This window comes from Branchiostoma belcheri, unplaced genomic scaffold (genome assembly GCF_001625305.1).
Source record: "Branchiostoma belcheri isolate BF01 breed outbred unplaced genomic scaffold, Haploidv18h27 scaffold37, whole genome shotgun sequence".
Taxonomy (NCBI): Eukaryota; Metazoa; Chordata; class Leptocardii; order Amphioxiformes; family Branchiostomatidae; genus Branchiostoma; species Branchiostoma belcheri.
This window is the reverse complement of record NW_017803987.1, coordinates 2,592,914-2,609,782: the sequence shown is the minus strand read 5'-3', so window position 1 is coordinate 2,609,782 and position 16,869 is coordinate 2,592,914. Positions and strand designations below refer to the sequence as shown.

At 39.4% G+C, this 16,869-nt stretch overlaps 1 protein-coding gene across 2 annotated transcripts; it reads left to right on the top strand.

Moving 5' to 3' along the window:
* Nucleotides 1-2,253: 2,253 nt before the first annotated feature.
* On the top strand, nucleotides 2,254-15,134 carry LOC109476323 (aldehyde dehydrogenase family 8 member A1-like). 2 transcript variants are annotated; one of them, XM_019777243.1, is made up of 11 exons: nucleotides 2,254-2,292; nucleotides 3,766-3,940; nucleotides 4,410-4,610; nucleotides 5,124-5,335; nucleotides 7,586-7,752; nucleotides 8,834-8,904; nucleotides 11,483-11,587; nucleotides 11,946-12,117; nucleotides 13,194-13,307; nucleotides 13,703-13,798; nucleotides 14,330-14,476. In XM_019777243.1, the coding sequence occupies exons 2-11, from the start codon at nucleotides 3,771-3,773 to the stop codon at nucleotides 14,474-14,476; spliced, it is 1,455 nt and encodes a 484-aa protein (XP_019632802.1). In that variant the 5' UTR covers nucleotides 2,254-2,292; nucleotides 3,766-3,770. The 2 variants fall into 2 exon arrangements, with proteins under 2 accessions (XP_019632802.1, XP_019632799.1); XM_019777240.1 differs by lacking the exon at nucleotides 2,254-2,292 and having other exon boundaries at nucleotides 3,771-3,940; nucleotides 14,330-15,134.
* Nucleotides 15,135-16,869: the final 1,735 nt, after the last annotated feature.

The window sequence follows — 16,869 nt, the reverse complement described above, 5'->3', positions numbered from 1 at the left end:
AAATAAAGAACCGTCATTGACTTGCGAATGTCTATCCAACACAGAAATTATTAAAAGTTCGCATGTGTTCAATATCACAATATGGCAAAAATTAAACCGGTTCTCCCAGTTTTATTTTTCTATTGAAAAAAGAATGTGGATATTCGACTGAAAACATTTACTCAGAAATAAGTTCCGTGTGTCGTTATAGAAAAAAATATCCACTGTATAAAATATTTTTTACAGCACGAAAAGTATCAAAATCGTCAAAGTTTTACATACAGACAGACAGGCACCGTAGGCTCCCCGGTGTCTCTACGGTACTGGGAGTACTGTCCGCCCGCCCAGGCCCATTACAGCACACGGCGGGGTATTATATGGGGTCAGTAGTTCGCCTACAGGACGACAATAATTAGAAGGGCCGGCTGGAAAGATCTAGCATGTCAACATACAGTATGCCTAAAGTAGGGCTGGGAATAAAATACGGGCCACGTACAAAGCAGGCCTGTGGAGATGCATGGTAACCAGACTAAGAATCATTCAATGTATAGAAGAGTAGGTACTGTACCTTATAGATGCTATACGTCACAAATGATATACACCGTCAGTTGGGCAACGATCTAGAGCAGGGCTATTATAAGGTAGTCACTCGGAGCGTTACTATAAATCAGATCCCGGCAAAATCCCCGGCAGCTTTTTTTTTTTTTGCATGGTAGCTCCTGGTAAACTCTGGTTAGGCCTAGGAAAATTAATGTTGTGTTTTGGGTCTTAGTCCTGAAATAATTACCAGGTAGGTAGGGATCGAATTTTCTTTTTAAAGTTTTTTTTCTCAGATTTCGGTTAAAAATGGTCCAACAAATGCATCGGGACTGTCTCAATGACCTCAGATTTGCTTGTGGACAAATTTTCACCCGATTTACTGGAGAAAAATTGCGTCTGAACTGAATGCGTTAAAATGACGTTTCTGATTTTTCAGGGTTTGAAATTCAGATGCCAGATCGAATTTCTATAGCCTATCAAAATAAGGCTAGGGAATAATCTCCAAGCAGATCCGTTGGTGGCGAGCTAAACTCATATGGCTAATGGGTACTGTATTACCACCTATAGGGATCTGCTTGGAGATTACTAGGGAAGGCTGTTTTTCTAGGGTCGGCCGGAAAACAGGAAACACAACATTTTTTTCCTAGGCCTTACCAGGTCATACTGCGGACAAGAAGATCCCTAGAGGCAGTCGACCCCGAGTTCTTTAATTTGCAAATCAACCAGATTTAACAAAAGAGTTTTCCTCGATTTAACGTGACGGGTCAAACTTGTGTCATTTTTTGTTTGCACAGTTCACAATAGTTGTTCCCTTGTTGCTAGGCGATTTGATCAAGTTAAGGAAAAATTTGTATCAAAGGCCAATGAAGTAGAAGAAACCATTTCTTTTAACTTCTTTGCTTTGAGTCTTGACAAGGTCAGAAAATTAGTATGAATACCAAAGCTTCCTTTCAATAAGTCTTGGTAGAGATATTCAATGACTGCATGATATGATTAACAAAACCTAATGAAATTGAACCTGTAGATTGACCTTGTGTTAATACACCTGTTTTATCGTTACATGTAACTTAGTTGTAAACTTGTGGAGAAGTTCAAACAATAAAGAAATAAACTTCCCCAAATTATTAATCGTATTTGCCTATTTAGTCTATTTTTTTGTTCGATGAAAGCAATTGTAGATGGATATTATTTGGCCAAATTATTGGTTGGAATAATTTTGTGAGATGGAGGGAGACAGCTGAGTGAATCGGTGCAACCTACTTGCTAAAGTTGGCCACTGCGCGGAAGGATTTAGGGTTACATAATCGAGGGGTGTGTTGAGGGCTGGCCTCTTCAGCTTGAGAGCTAGTTTTATTTTTGACAGTGGCTTATACTAGTGGAAAAATAGTTGTTTTTTGTTGAATATAGGTCAGAAAACTTTTAACAGCATGTTTTCTGCCTATTATTTATCGATTAGATACTTGATACCCTAACCAATGACATTCTAACAGTACGACTGTCACGTGTCTTTGTTTACTAGTTCAAACTAGTTCTGACCAGCACCGCAACAAAACGCTACAAAAATATATACACTTCTGCAAAAAGAACAACCACAGAAAAGACCAATACTGCCAATATAGTACGGATAAGTAATTCTATAACATCATAATCTCAAGAATCAGTTAGTATATTGTTTTTTTTTATAGAAATATATGAAGTTCTAATAATTTTTGTCCTCCACGTTTGGCTGCATACCGTTCAAAACAACAAGAGAAGTTGGGAAGAGTCCAGAAGGTGAGTCCAGAAAACCTCGATAATTTCTGCCCAATTTATGATTCTAAAACCTAAATCGGACACGATCTAGATTCCTCATAGTCTATAGATCATACAAGGCCGGTAGTTGAAGATATTTTAGGTCAGTTTTCAGTGTTTTTGTCCCGAAAAATAGGTTAACACGTAAGAATAGAAATGGCGGGCATTTGGGCCAAGGGCAAGGGGAGTGGCGTATGGGACGTGCCTGTACCAAAAAATGCTAATATTTCCCGATTTATACCAGATTTTTTTACTTTCTTACGCCTGAATGATGCCAGAGTTGCTTTACAGGATATAGAAAACAATTATTGTGGGCACAAACTGTCTTGTTTTGTCGTTATCCCAAGTTGTTTACGTGTCCCCATGCATCCTAAGTTACTATATATTGATTCAGTGCTATTTATAAAGTTAGCTGGTACATGAATATAGGTCAGTGGATTAGTACAATTACATAGCTCATTTTTTAGAAACAAATTTACAGTAAGTCACTCCAATTTAAATGAAATCCCAAGTCTTGGGATTTTTGTAGAAAATTTCAACTTTTGAGCAGGCCAGACCCCAGCTCAAAATGATACTGTTATAACGTGTTAAAAAATGATTTTTTATTACGATTTCCTCAGCCAGCAACCCCAATATGCCCCGCTCCGAAGTTAGCACCCAACCTCAAATTATCTCTTGAGCTGTGTCAGAGATAGATTAGGGGCAGGGTGAGGCATGTGGCAAATTCCCCAGTCAAAGACTGAAAGAGGTTAAGTATTGCCTTGCAAATGCACTGTGGGCAGGCTTTGATCAAATTTTTCCTATATCTTCCTTTCGTAATTGTACATTACCTCGAAGGCTGGTGTATGTACGATCTGAACATACGTTCTTGACATATCCGATATGTCAAGTCAGACGGATTTACACGCTGGAAAAATTCTACTCACACATGTTTCGTACGCTTGTGTGCGTACACAGTTTTCATACCGCCAGGTTTTTGCCTTCTGTGTAAATTGGGTCCAATCCTTAATGCCAGGTGCAGTTTGCTCCACTGATCACTCCCACACAGAATATTTAAAAACATCCTATTTACATTGTGCCTATGTACACCACACTTGAAACCTACACTCTAGTTCCACTTACATATTGATTATTCCATGTTACATCCATGAGCGGTGGGGTCGTGTGGCTGCAGCATGTTTGGCTCAGGACCAAGAGGTCCCGGGTTCGAATCCCACCCTGTCACCGATCTTGTGCCCCTGGGGAAGGCACTTCACATTACTTTCCTCACTCCACCCAGGTGTAAAATGGGTACATGACTTCGGTTAGGGAGGTAAAAGACGGTGGAAGGAGAGGGATGGCCACCACCTTCCAATACCGTGCCCAAGAGACAGTTGATCGTTAATCCACTGCCCCTACAGCCTGAAAAAGGCTATGGGACTACATTTACCTTTACCTTTACATCCATGCCTCCAGCCACCATGCCGGTTGAGCTGGTACTGCAGAACTTCATCGATGGCCAGTTTGTGGGGACAGAGAACCACATCGACAGTTATAACCCGTCCACGGGCGAGGTGTACGCCAAGGTGCCGGACAGTGGGGAGGCAGAGGTGAACGCTGCTGTACACGCTGCTAAAGAGGCATTCCCAGGGTAGGAAGTCATGTTGTTACTTACTAACTTTAAGATACATGTAGGGAGACATTGTCCAGGTTAACGACCCTTCCTCTGGACCAAGAGGTTGGGAGTTCGAATCCATCTGTTGTCGGCTTGTCGCTCACCTGACATGCACACTACTGTAAAGGGTTGCAGTCCTTAAAGGACAAGACATTAACCTGTGGTCCATTATATTGTTCGTTGTGCTTGTCGAAAAGAACTACGGAGAATTTCCCTGGCACAATGAACCTGTAAATATTGTGCATAGCATCTGTCTTATTTGTCATGACCAGTGGGAGATTAGCTCTTCAGTGAGCTAAAACTGGATCGAAATCATTTCCCTTTCTTGACATAAGGTTCTTTATTCCACAACCAACTTGAGTTTTCATATCTGACATTTCAGTGACTCTGCCACCGTCTTCAGAGCAAAAATAACTGACTTACATTTCCCCTTGCTGTCCTACAGATGGTCAGAAACCCCCGCAGCAGAGCGCTCCAGGATCATGAACCGGATCGCTGACCTGATCGAGAGCCATCTGGAGGAGTTTGCGCAGGCTGAGTCACGTGACCAGGGCAAGCCCGTCTCGCTGGCGCGGACCGTGGACATCCCGCGTGCCGTCTACAACTTCCGATTCTTTGCCACGACCATTCTCCACACGACAGACAGGTTTGTAGAGAGGAGTGGTTGCTTTATACAGGGTGGGTTGCACAGTACCTACGGGATATATGTATACGGTAATAGGTTTATTCAAGTAAGTAGTGGTAAAAAGTTACAATCACCGAATAGTAGAACAACATGTAAGATAACATTTTATTCAACTCATTTGCACAATATATATATGTACTTCATTTACAAGAAATGGCCATAGTTTGTAAATACATTCTCTATTGACTCGACAAAAGTACAGGGACTTTTGTATGGTCTATTAGTATCGTTACTAAGATCAACAAACACTTAATTGTTTTACTTTAATTTCCATAGAAGTTGTCATTTGGTTGTTGAGTGAGGTGTAGATGCCCTAAGGGACCAAAGAAAAGTGGTTGCTGGTTGGGTAAAACAGTTGCTTTGAGTCTAACTATATAAAATTGGATAACACTGTTTTAATGTAGTTAAGTGACTGACTTTGTAAAATGATTGACATTGACTGAAGAAAGGCTCTTATCTTTACTTCATCCATAGCTCCACCTACTTGGACAACATGCAGGCAACCAACTACACAATCCGTACTCCGCTGGGCGTGGCAGGGCTGATCAGCCCATGGAACCTGCCGCTATACCTCCTGACATGGAAGATTGCGCCCGCCATCGCCTGCGGGAACACCGTTGTGTGTAAGCCCAGCGAGATGACCTCCGTGACGGCCTGGATGATGTGTCGGCTACTAAACGATGCAGGTCAGTTTGGAAATCTGCTTCATAGACTTACAATTAGGGCTGTCAGTTTTAGAAATACTTTTTTCAGTGTGCTGCAACATTGCAGAATGTCAACATTTTGTGCTGCAATTCAGAAATACCTTCTGCAAATACACACTTAAAAGTCTGTATCTAGACCCATGGCAAAATAGAGTCAGTAGTAAACACAAAATCTCCTAAATACCATTGAACCTAAATACCACTGATTTTTTTCTGTGTGCAAAATTACATGTTGCTTAATTTTTCTTCTGCAGTATTGAAATGTGCAAAATGCACACTGCAGATGGGTATTTCTAACACTGAAGTGTGTACCTAGTACCTTTACCTGTGGCTGTATACAGGTCTTAGGAAGGCCCATAGGTACACTTAGCATTTTTTATTCCACTTTGTATTTTCTATGGGTACTTTGTATTTTCTATGGGCACTTTGTATTTTCTATGGGCACTTTGTATTTTCTATGGGCACTTTGTATTTTCTATGGGCACTTTGTATTTTCTATGGGCACTTTGTATTTTCTATGGGTACTGTGTTTTTTTCTGTGTGTACTTCGCGAAGTTTTTTTGGTGGCTGGCGAAGCGACATTCATTTTGCTTTGATGTGGATGCTCCCATTTTTATTATGGCGGTATATTTCTATTTACCATTCTAGGCAACTAAATTTATTTTAAACCTATTAAAACATAATATACTTTACACTTTGAGAAAATTTTGTTTGTTTTGCATGCAATGTTCCACACGTTTCTTAATTAGGAGTATCAAATAGTGATTATTACATCCTGGCATAGATTATGTTAATGTAGACACAGGACCATACTATTTTCGGGGGTGCTAGGACATATTGTTCAGACTTCCGTCAACATTTCCGTAGCGATATATGGTAAATCACTTCCTCGCTGAATGTTAATTACTCCTTTGTATTAAAAAAAGCCCGTAATCTAAAGCGAGGGTTCATTGCCAATGTTGGGGAAAAATTGCATTGCGGTTTGCTGCCCTCCTACCAACCGCGAACGTTCATCACATGCAGTTTACGCAGGAAATATGGACAATATGCCGTTTCAGTAAATAACCTGACATCTAAAATTGTTGAAATATTCACAGAAACTCAAATTACACTCTAGGTTGACCGTCTAATCGTGTGGTAAGCTACATGTGTGCTGTAGTGACATGAATTGGCACTTTTGTGGGGAGGGGGGCGTCCCAACAAAGGTCAACGACCTCCATGGCTTACGGCCTATGTTTCACGCTTTTGCACTTCATAAATGAACAATTTTAGATGTCAGGTTATTTACTGAAACGGCATATTGTCCACATTTCCTGCGTAAACTGCATGTGATGAACGTTCGCGGTTGGTAGGAGGGCAGCAAACCGCAATGCAATTTTTCCCCAACATTGGCAATGAACCCTCGCTTTAGATTACGGGCTTTTTTAATACAAAGGAGTAATTTACATTCAGCGAGGAAGTGATTTACCATATATCGCTACGGAAATGTTGACGGAAGTCTGAACAATATGTCCTAGCACCCCCGAAAATAGTATGGTCCTGTTTCTACATTAACATAATCTATGCCAGGATGTAATAATCACTATTTGATACTTCTAATTAATAAACGTGTGGAACATTGCATGCAAAACAAACAAAATTTTCTTAAAGTGTAAAGTATATTATGTTTTAATAGGTTCAAAATAAATTTAGTTGCCTGGAATGGTAAACAGAAATATACCGCCCATAATAAAAATGGGAGCATCCACATCAAAGCAAAAATGAATGTCGCTTCGCCAGCCACCAAAAAAACTTCGCGAAGTACACACAGAAAAAAACAAGTACCCATAGAAAATACAAAGTGCCCATAGAAAATACAAAGTGCCCATAGAAAATACAAAGTGCCCATAGAAAATACAAAGTGCCCATAGAAAATACAAAGTGCCCATAGAAAATACAAAGTGCCCATAGAAAATACAAAGTGCCCATAGAAAATACAAAGTGCCCATAGAAAATACAAAGTGGAATAAAAAATGCTAAGTGTACCTATGGGCCTTCGTAAGGTCTGGACCTGAACATCTAGTAACAGTCAAGTCAATATCAGAAAAGATTTCCTCATCCAGACTTTTTTTTCGCCGTCCTGAAATTGCATTGGACTACATGTATGTTTTGTTTTAATGACGTGCTGCATTGTACTACATGTAGTAGCATTGTACTAGAAGATTTTCTTAATGTTTATTTGTACATACTTAGGACTTCCTCAAGGAGTGGTGAATGTTGTGTTTGGATACGGACCGAAAGCTGGCGAGGCGATCGTCAAACATCCAGACGTTCCTCTCGTCTCTTTCACGGGCAGTACGCTCGTCGGACAGCGAATCACGGAGCAGAGCGCCCCGCAGTGCAAAAAACTCTCTCTGGAGGTAATACAGACGTTACACGCTATCTGTGTTGTGTGTTGTCAAACTGTGATGTTGGGTGGTTTGGTGGCTGGTACTTTAAACTATGGTTTTCAGAGAAGCTTTCCTAAAGTTTGTCTTCTTGCACAACTGTGTTGTTTTTAAACTACTCGTCATCAGAAAACAAAAAGAATAACAGTAAAAAGATTGCAGGAATATAGTTTATAAAAGAATGAAAATTATCTTGTTCCTCATAGACTCTTTGCAGCATTAAACTAAATTGAACTAATGTGCACTGTTGTTCATTTGCTAATAGTTTACTCTGTCAAAGCTCTAAAATACTGCTTTGTCTTTCAAGCTCATTCTTCCACCACCAGACCCCTTATAAGAATCAACATTGATAGGTGCATCCAAGATATTGATAGATACTGGGCTGTTTCAAAAAATAAAGGTAGAGGGGGGAAGAGGCTGGATTGGATAGTAGGTTTAAGCATATCTGGATTGGAACTAGGGAAGGAATGAAACTTGAATTTGTTCCTCCTGGACCCTCCACCCCCCTCTATCATTATTTTTTGGAACAGCCCATTATAATGTCTGAGGCTTGTTGAGGTTGAAACTGCCCGTGCCATTCAACAGAACCAGCAGTTTGCCTTGGTATAGGCCAAGCATTAAATCTTTATCAAGTACTTCTGGCATGTAATTTCATTATTTCGAAGTACAAGATCATATTCTACTGACTTACTTAAATGCAAGGAAATGATATGAAATTCTGAGACTTTCTGAAATGGACAAACACTACTCTGGTAGATACATGCACTTGTATATATTTCCTTTAAAAAATTGTGTGTAAAATGTAAAAGAAATTTCCAAAAAATGTTTGAAAAAAAATTTCCTAAAAAATTTTGAAAAAACTAAAAAAACTAAAAAAAAAATTTCAAACATAACAGTTATAAAGAACATAAAAACAAGCAAGCCTCAGAATAAGAACTGAATGCATTTATCAAGTACATGACAAATAGTATGCAAAAAATAAGTTGTTTGGGACATACTCTAAGTCAAGTCTAAACTTGTTCCTTTTTTGTTTTGTCTTTGCCTGTCTGAGTAGCTTGGTGGTAAGAACCCATGCATCATATTTGCGGATGCAGATATGGAGAAATGTATCCCTACTGTGGTGAGGTAAGCCTGTATGGTGGGTAAGGATTGCCATGAGTTTGTGGCTCAAACACGTTTGCTACTACTTTTTTTTTCTGTTTGACACTTTTTGCAGCTTCCTCTCGAAGGGCTGAGACTTTCATAGGAGAATTCTGGTGATAGTGATGCAAACCGGTTCACTGGACTTGGATCCGGACTTGTAAGAATGTTTAGGTTCAAGTCCAAAAAAACCTAAAAGTCAAGAACCGAGTCCAGATTTATTACCATAAAAGACCATTTCACATACCACTTTTCTTTCCAAACCACCTAAAACCTTCCGTAGATTGTAAAATCTTTGCTGCAAAATGAAGAAAACATTGCCATCGGGCATTGTCCAGTACCGGCCTCCATATTATGTGGCCAAAGTTTCACCCAGGCAACATTGCAAGGTTGCCAACATGCAATTTTGTATATGCCATGGATTTACAAATGTAGGTCTGGACTTACAAGTCCGGAACTGAACCTAAACCTCTGGACTTGAATCCAGACCTGAACCTAAATGTGGGTTTAGGTATGCACCACTATCTGGTGACACTCGTGTCAAGAAATGGCATAAATTCCATGCCAAGGCATTCCCCCTCTTTAGTGTCATGAAAATTTCTAAAGATTACCCCAAATAAAGATTTAGAAAATTTTTTCCTTTATCTTATTTGTCCCATACAATTGTTAATTTAACCTTCTCCCTGCTGCCCAACCCTGTAACGAATACAAATTTGGTAATGAATAGCTACCTTAGCAGGTTGAAGGTTAAACAATGTATAGCTGGGTTTAAAAGAATATTGAACACTGTTAGCATGTTTGTGATTGGACAAAAGACAATTGGCTTTTAATTGGATTAAAGATTTTCATGTCACAGATAGGAGGGGGAATGCTTAGAAGTGCAAGGAAATTTATTCATGAGATGTCACAAAATTTGGTGCCAAACTTTCTCTTCCAGGGCTCGAAATACTGGTCTGCAACCTGCAATTTGCAAAACTATCTAGATTGTACTAGATAGATATATTAATAATAAGAAACTTTTTTAAAAATCGTCAATCATATTACTGGCTTTAAGTATGTAGATACTATACTGCTCAAGCTTTAAAAGGTGTCTACATGATAAGGGACTGTACTATTGAGCTTGTAAATGATAATTTTTCATAGCAATTCACTTCAAGATGGAAATTACATTATCAAGAAGTAGAAATTTAGTAGTCTGACAAGGCTTTAAGTGTTGTCAGGCAGGAAAATCAGTTAAGATATTTTCAGAGATTTACTAAATTTCTGACAAGTTGCAATGTTGCAGGTAATAGAAATTATTTTGAGCCCTGTCTCCTCAATTTAGTGAACACAGCCCTACAAGATTCAATATGCATTTAAAGACATTACAATGTAGAGCTACTCAACCAAAGTTTCATTCAAAAACCAGTAACCAACTTTCTCCATTGCAATCCAAGGATCTTTTTCAGAATTTTTTAACTGAAAGTGCTTTCAGTGTGATTTCAGTTAACACTTTTAACCTAGAATCTTGTGGAGTGATGTTCACTTTTCTGTTTTTCTCACAGGTATACATAGTTTGCGATTTGCCACACAATTTCTATTTTACAGAGAAAATACATACATGTAAAATTTCTTATTTAGATTTGGTCTGCGCATGCTGGTGAGAGCTTAACAGTCCAAGGGCCAGTACCCTAATTTATACTTTATTCATTCTTACAGAATCATCAAACAATTTCTTGCCATTATGTCTTTCTCCTGTTCAGAGTCAGCTATGGACATAGGTTTTGTGAGAATTTCCTTCCCTACTTGTGAATTTTGTACGGCTATCCCAAAAATGATCTCAGTTTGCAATTGTATGTTGAATGTGACCAAGCCCTATTTCACACTAGAAATTCTAAGTCCTCTATAAGTTTTTAAATTTTTGTTTTGTTTTGCAGCGCATTGAATACCTTTTCAAAATGTTAGCAATTCTGCATTCATATTCTTTTGCCTTAGAATTCTTTTTGCTTTTCTGAAAGGAACAACCGATAAGAAAATGACAACTGTCCATAACTGAACTGTGCATCAGAAGTTTTGTCATAGAATGACGCATATTGCTACTAAACAATTACAGAGGTTAGCATTACAAGTTGGGAGCTTCGGGAAGAAGCAAGCACCAGGACTAAAAGAGCATGGCGTTACATACCCCCAGTCTGAAACAAAGTTTGACCAAGGCTGCATTTTTGCAAGGAAATCCTTCCATTTTCTTGATCTACAAGTTTCATATTAATTGAAAACCTAGATCTTATACATTTTGGCATCCTCCAAATCATGTCATGGTTTTCTACTATTAAAAATATTGTTTTTTAATGTAAAGCAAAAAAAAAAACGTGTATAAGGGATGTGACAATGGAAGGATTTTCAGTTTGATTTTTACAGGGAATTTATATGCATTCATGATTTCTGATATTGAAATAACACAAAGCGTCAGACTCTGTTACAGAGGGGTGTCATCTGGTGCACATAACAGGTATGAGGGTTCTGTTGTTTTTTCATATGTATCACGATTGTGTTGTCTAATGCCGCGACGTCTGGATTTGCGCAGGTCTAGCTTCGCCAACCAGGGGGAGGTCTGCCTCTGTAGCAGCCGAATCTTCGTGCAGAGGAGTGTGTACGAACAGTTTCTCCAGAAGTTCGTGGATGCAACCAGGTAAGGAAATAATATCCAAACATTTGTAAATTTTTCTGATTGAGGTAATTATATTTATCGAAGGAAGACTCATTGTTTTTGCTCTGTTTCCTCTTCTTCTCCAAATTAGTAAATAAGGTCAATGACCTGAACCAGACATCTGTTACCATGGTAACTAGTGTTGGGTTACATCATGTTGCAATTTTATAGCAGGAGGGATTTAGACTTCATAGATATGAATGTGTTTGACTAAGAATTAACAGAGCAGACCATGTGCAAAGGTTAACATTATGCATTTGCTTAGCAAATGTTACCTTTCTAGTTTTCTGTGTTGTTTTTGGACCATGTAGTCCAATGATTTTACCATTTAATTCCATAGGAAGATACAGGTAGGGAACCCAGGCGACCCTATGACTACGATGGGAGCTCTGATCAGTAAGGAACACCTGAACAAGGTGAAAGGCTACGTCAACCTGGCTTACGAGGAAGGTGCCACTATCCTGTGTGGGGAGGGGAAAGAAGACCTCAAGCTTTCGGATGACCTGAAAAATGTAAGTTAGACTTAAAGTACCCGATACATGTAGTTGGCATTAATGATATTCAGTGAATATGCTTGAGTGTAAATATTTTGAATTGAAAAAAAAAAATAATGATCTGGAATCTGAAATGAACTCTTCCACTGGTCATGACAGAGAGGACAGAAACAGTAATTACAGCTTCATTGTACCGGAGGAATTTTCTATGATAAGTACAAACAAGGGAAATCGTAGATTTCAAACCTCCGGGTTTTTTTGTGTTCTATTGGTTTAGGTTATTTGTTTGTGTGTAGTATGAAAGTTATGTGCGTAATATGTTTGTATGTGTTTGATGGCTACTGACGGTTGGTTCGGTATGGACTGTTGATTAACGTGTCTCACAGTCTGACAGCCTGCACCGTCACCCGCGCCATTACCCCCGCCGTCATCCCGCGCCGTCATTGCTGCGCCGTCACCCAAAATTTTTATCGGAACCAGACACCCCTCTGTTTGACCCCTTTTGAATGCTAAGACCCAAAACTGCAACCGCCCCATTCCTTAACAACATGGTAATTACCATTTTCAGCATGGCGGGGGTGTCGGGAGCACTTAAAAACCTTTTATTTCGACGCCCATAAACACATATGCAATTAAACAAAAACGTTCTGCATCATCTGCAGCCCAATAGCAATACGTATACCGAACCACAGACAAATCCGTCCAGCCGATCGCGAGAAACAGCTGCTGACAGAAATGTTTCGAACCATAGTAAAACCTCCTCGCAGAAGGATATCTCCTTCCCCGGAGGTAATGAACAGTAGACCACTTACTCAGAGTCTGACTAAGGACTGTGCCAATTTTCGTGTATCATGCATGTTGGGTGAGCAACGCTTCTGGGATACAAACTCATGACGTCTTGGTTCAGGGGCAGGGCCACTATAACCACAAAACACAAGTCGTTACATGTACATTGAACAGATTTTTAATGCAACAGTGTACATCTAAAAGTTCTGCATTGCTTTTACTGCAGAAGCTCATTACAAATAGGTTACTCTTTGACCCATGAGTGATTGATTATCACCTGTTAATGATGAGTTAATGATATTTTGCAGGGTTACTACATGCTGCCCACAGTGATCACAGATGTGAAAGACAGTTCACGCTGTATGCAGGAGGAGATATTTGGACCTGTCACCTGTGTCGTACCCTTTGACACAGAAGATGAAGTAAGAAAAAATTGTTTAATTTTAATTTTTTTTTGGTTTAATTTTATTGATAACATCCACGCAAGTAAATTGATTTTCGAAAATTCTAAAAAAAATGACCTCTGAGGCTCTGGCTTGGGTGCCATCCTCCGTAGTCCATGGTAGCTAGCGACAATAGGGAGCCTGCGGTAACTACGGAGGATGGCACCCAGGCTTCTGAAGCTCCACAAAACTCAAGAATTCCGTACAGTGGCGACTCATAACTGCCGCAAAAGGCCAGCATGTGCCAGCTTGTCGTAAAAGTAGTAATGTACATTCAAAGGTAAAAAAGGGATGTGCCTGACTAAACAAATACTGAGACATTTCCAGATGTTCTTGTATGTGGTAAAATGCTAAGTTGTGTTTCTAATTAACAGGTTATCATTCGTGCCAACAATGTAAAGTACGGCCTGTCAGCAAGTCTGTGGACCCAGGATGTATCTCGGACCATGCGTATGAGCAGGAAACTGGAGGTACATTCAGCCTGACTACATCATGCTTCTGGCAGCTCTTCCACTAGTCAAACCTCTAGAAGCTTTATGGCTAACATCTCTAAGTCAGCAGAATTGAGAATGTCATAATCCTGCATATACTGAGTGTATACACCAAATATTGTCAAACTGACAAATTTCTGTTACCATATAGTGTTGGACGCTGTGATGACTGGTTTCCTGGGCTCCTATTGGACAGATTTGCATAGTGATAATGAATCCTGGGCTCCTATTGGACAGATTTGCATAGTGATAAAAAAACTCATAATGAATCCTGGGCTCCTATTGGACAGATTTGCATAGTGATAATGAATCCTGGGCTCCTATTGGACAGATTTGCATAGTGGTAATGAATCATGAGCTCCTATTGGTAGTTCTGGGAATAGTTCTCTTGAGTTAGAGGTGCACAGTCACAAGTTTGGGGGAGGAAGTCGAATCAGTCACACGGTAATGTTTCAGGTATATGATATATTACTAACTGTGTTCCATGGATTCTTTCTTTAACACCCGTAGGCTGGGACCATCTGGACCAACTGTTGGATGGTACGGGACCTCAACATGCCATTTGGGGGCATGAAGTCTTCCGGAGTTGGGCGTGAAGGACTCAAAGATTCTGTAGACTTCTTCACAGAGGAGAAGACCGTCTGCATCAAGCACTAGGTAGTGGTAGTGACATAAAAAAAGTCTTATCTGAAGCTCTATATGAAAAACTGCGAATTATGAAATGCTGGTGGTTTTATGGTCAGTTTTCGTGGTGACCTTTCACCTGGAAGCGATCATGCAGCGGACATATCGTCAGCTTTGTATTGTGTTACTATGGTAACCACAAATTTGGAAACACCAGAAACATGCCATTTCCCCACCTACTGCTAGCTAGGTTAAGTGCCCAGTTACTTTACATTAAGTAAAGATGCAGGAGAACCTAAAACAGTATTTGATTTGAGAAATCCTGATATTTTATTTGAATTACATGTACATGTACATGAACTGATACATTTACATGTATGTGTGTATAATTGATGTTGCTTTAAGTTTATTTTGTATGAGATGTCAATGTTATCAGAAGGAGAAATTTTGTTTCACATTGTATTCCAAAATGTTTGGATTGTGAGTTACATGGAAATAACAATTCCCATCAAAATCTCTTTAAATGTGGATAAAACATGTCAAAGTATTAAAATAGTTAACCTTTGCCTTAGATACATGTATATTACTAAAAGAACTATATTAATGACTTAAAGTTAAATGTAAAAAAAAAAAGATAAAATAACAAACTGATGTTCACTGCTTGTAAAGTTACAATGGACGGAAAATTGAAAATGGATTCCAACAACATTCATGTCTATTTTGCCTCTTTTAAAACTTAAATCCTTATCCCCTGAACTTTGCATATTTACTTTACATAATTAAAATAGGATAGAGGCAAACAGCAGGCTGCTATCAAGCCTCAGCATCAGAGTGTAAGCACGTCTAACCCTTGGAAACAACAGGCGATAAACTGGTAGTGAGTGAGGAAATTATACATGATAATAAATAATTCACAATGTCATGTACAGCGCGCACAATGTACATGTACATAAGTTGGTATCCACAGCGTTTCGCACAGGCACAGTACATTCTGTCGACATGCTTAGTCTTCTCTAGGTGTAACCAACCACTTAATGTAGTATTCACATATTTAAGGATGACATTCTGTCCATAGTTATAAAAAGTGTCGAAAAATAAATGCAACGTTGACTAAACTTCCAGCGAATACCAGGAAAAATCTAGGTTTTGTGCAGGAGCAGTACATTTTGTCGACATACTAACTCTTCTAGGTGTAACCAACCAAGATGGCGGCTGTGACGTCACACATCCCCACCCCCATTGGATGGTTACTGTTTAAAATTGCATTGCGACCCTCTTTGAGCTGTAGGGCCTTACGCAGGGGCGGGGGATGGCCAACGGCTCCGCGTCCCTCAAATTCACGTCTCTGGGTGATACTTGTATCTTTCTGATGTCACCACGACTCTTTTGCCCTGGGAACGAGTTTGCAGGCGGTAGCTTCTGGGGACGAGGTCTGCTGCAAAAGAAGAGGTAACAAGGCCATCAAGCGGTTTGAATGTGGTCAGAGGCTTTTTTTAGCCCATATCACACATTCACGACCCTCCAGCAAATTTGTTTCTGAACAAGAGCCGTTTCTATATGAATCAAACAGAATTCAAGATAAATTTCAGTCAAATTTTACCCCCGAACACTAGCAACTGCTAACTTCAATAATACTAATAAGGCCACACCAATTTAATTTGTTGGTTCTCGGATTCGCCTCTTCATTTTTTTCTGATTTGCAAAAAAAAAAAAAGATTCTGGTTCTGAATCAACTAAAAGAATGCTCATATTTTGCCCCCAACAGTTGTGGAAAGTCCTTTTCTTCCTAGCTGTTGCAGTGTTTCCATCTATCAATGCAGTGGTTTGATTAAAAGTTCAAAATTCATTGTTTAAATATTAACACAACCTTTTGTGTTGACTTCATGGCTCCTATCATAGCATTTGGGGCTATAATAGGATGCCTAAACCTGTTTTTATTTTTCGCCCTGTCGCTTCATGTTTTTTCTGACAAAATCCGAGAACCAACAAATTGAATTGGTGTGGCCTAAGTTCTAAATGCACAACCACTTCCGCTCTTGTGCTATTTGTTGATTATACATATACTGAGTGACCCAAAATAACAATAAATAAGAAATGCGGATAATTATTTAAATAAGCTTTGAACAGGGTTTTTCCTGGCTTTTCAAAGTAAATGCATCAGTTTGACATACCCAATGGCGGAGTCACGTTGAGTAAGTATCAATTCCTCTTCACTGTCAACCCTTCGAAGAAAGATGAATATGTGTCAAAACAAAGCAAAACTAGAAAGGTAACATTTGCAAAGCAAATGCATTATGTTTACCTTCACAATTGGTCTAGTCTAACTGTGGTATGTGGTGAGCAGCCACTCCAACTCTGCCCTGCTACATTATGTAACCCAACACCACAAAGTGTCTGCTACAGCACCAGTTACCATGGTGACAGAC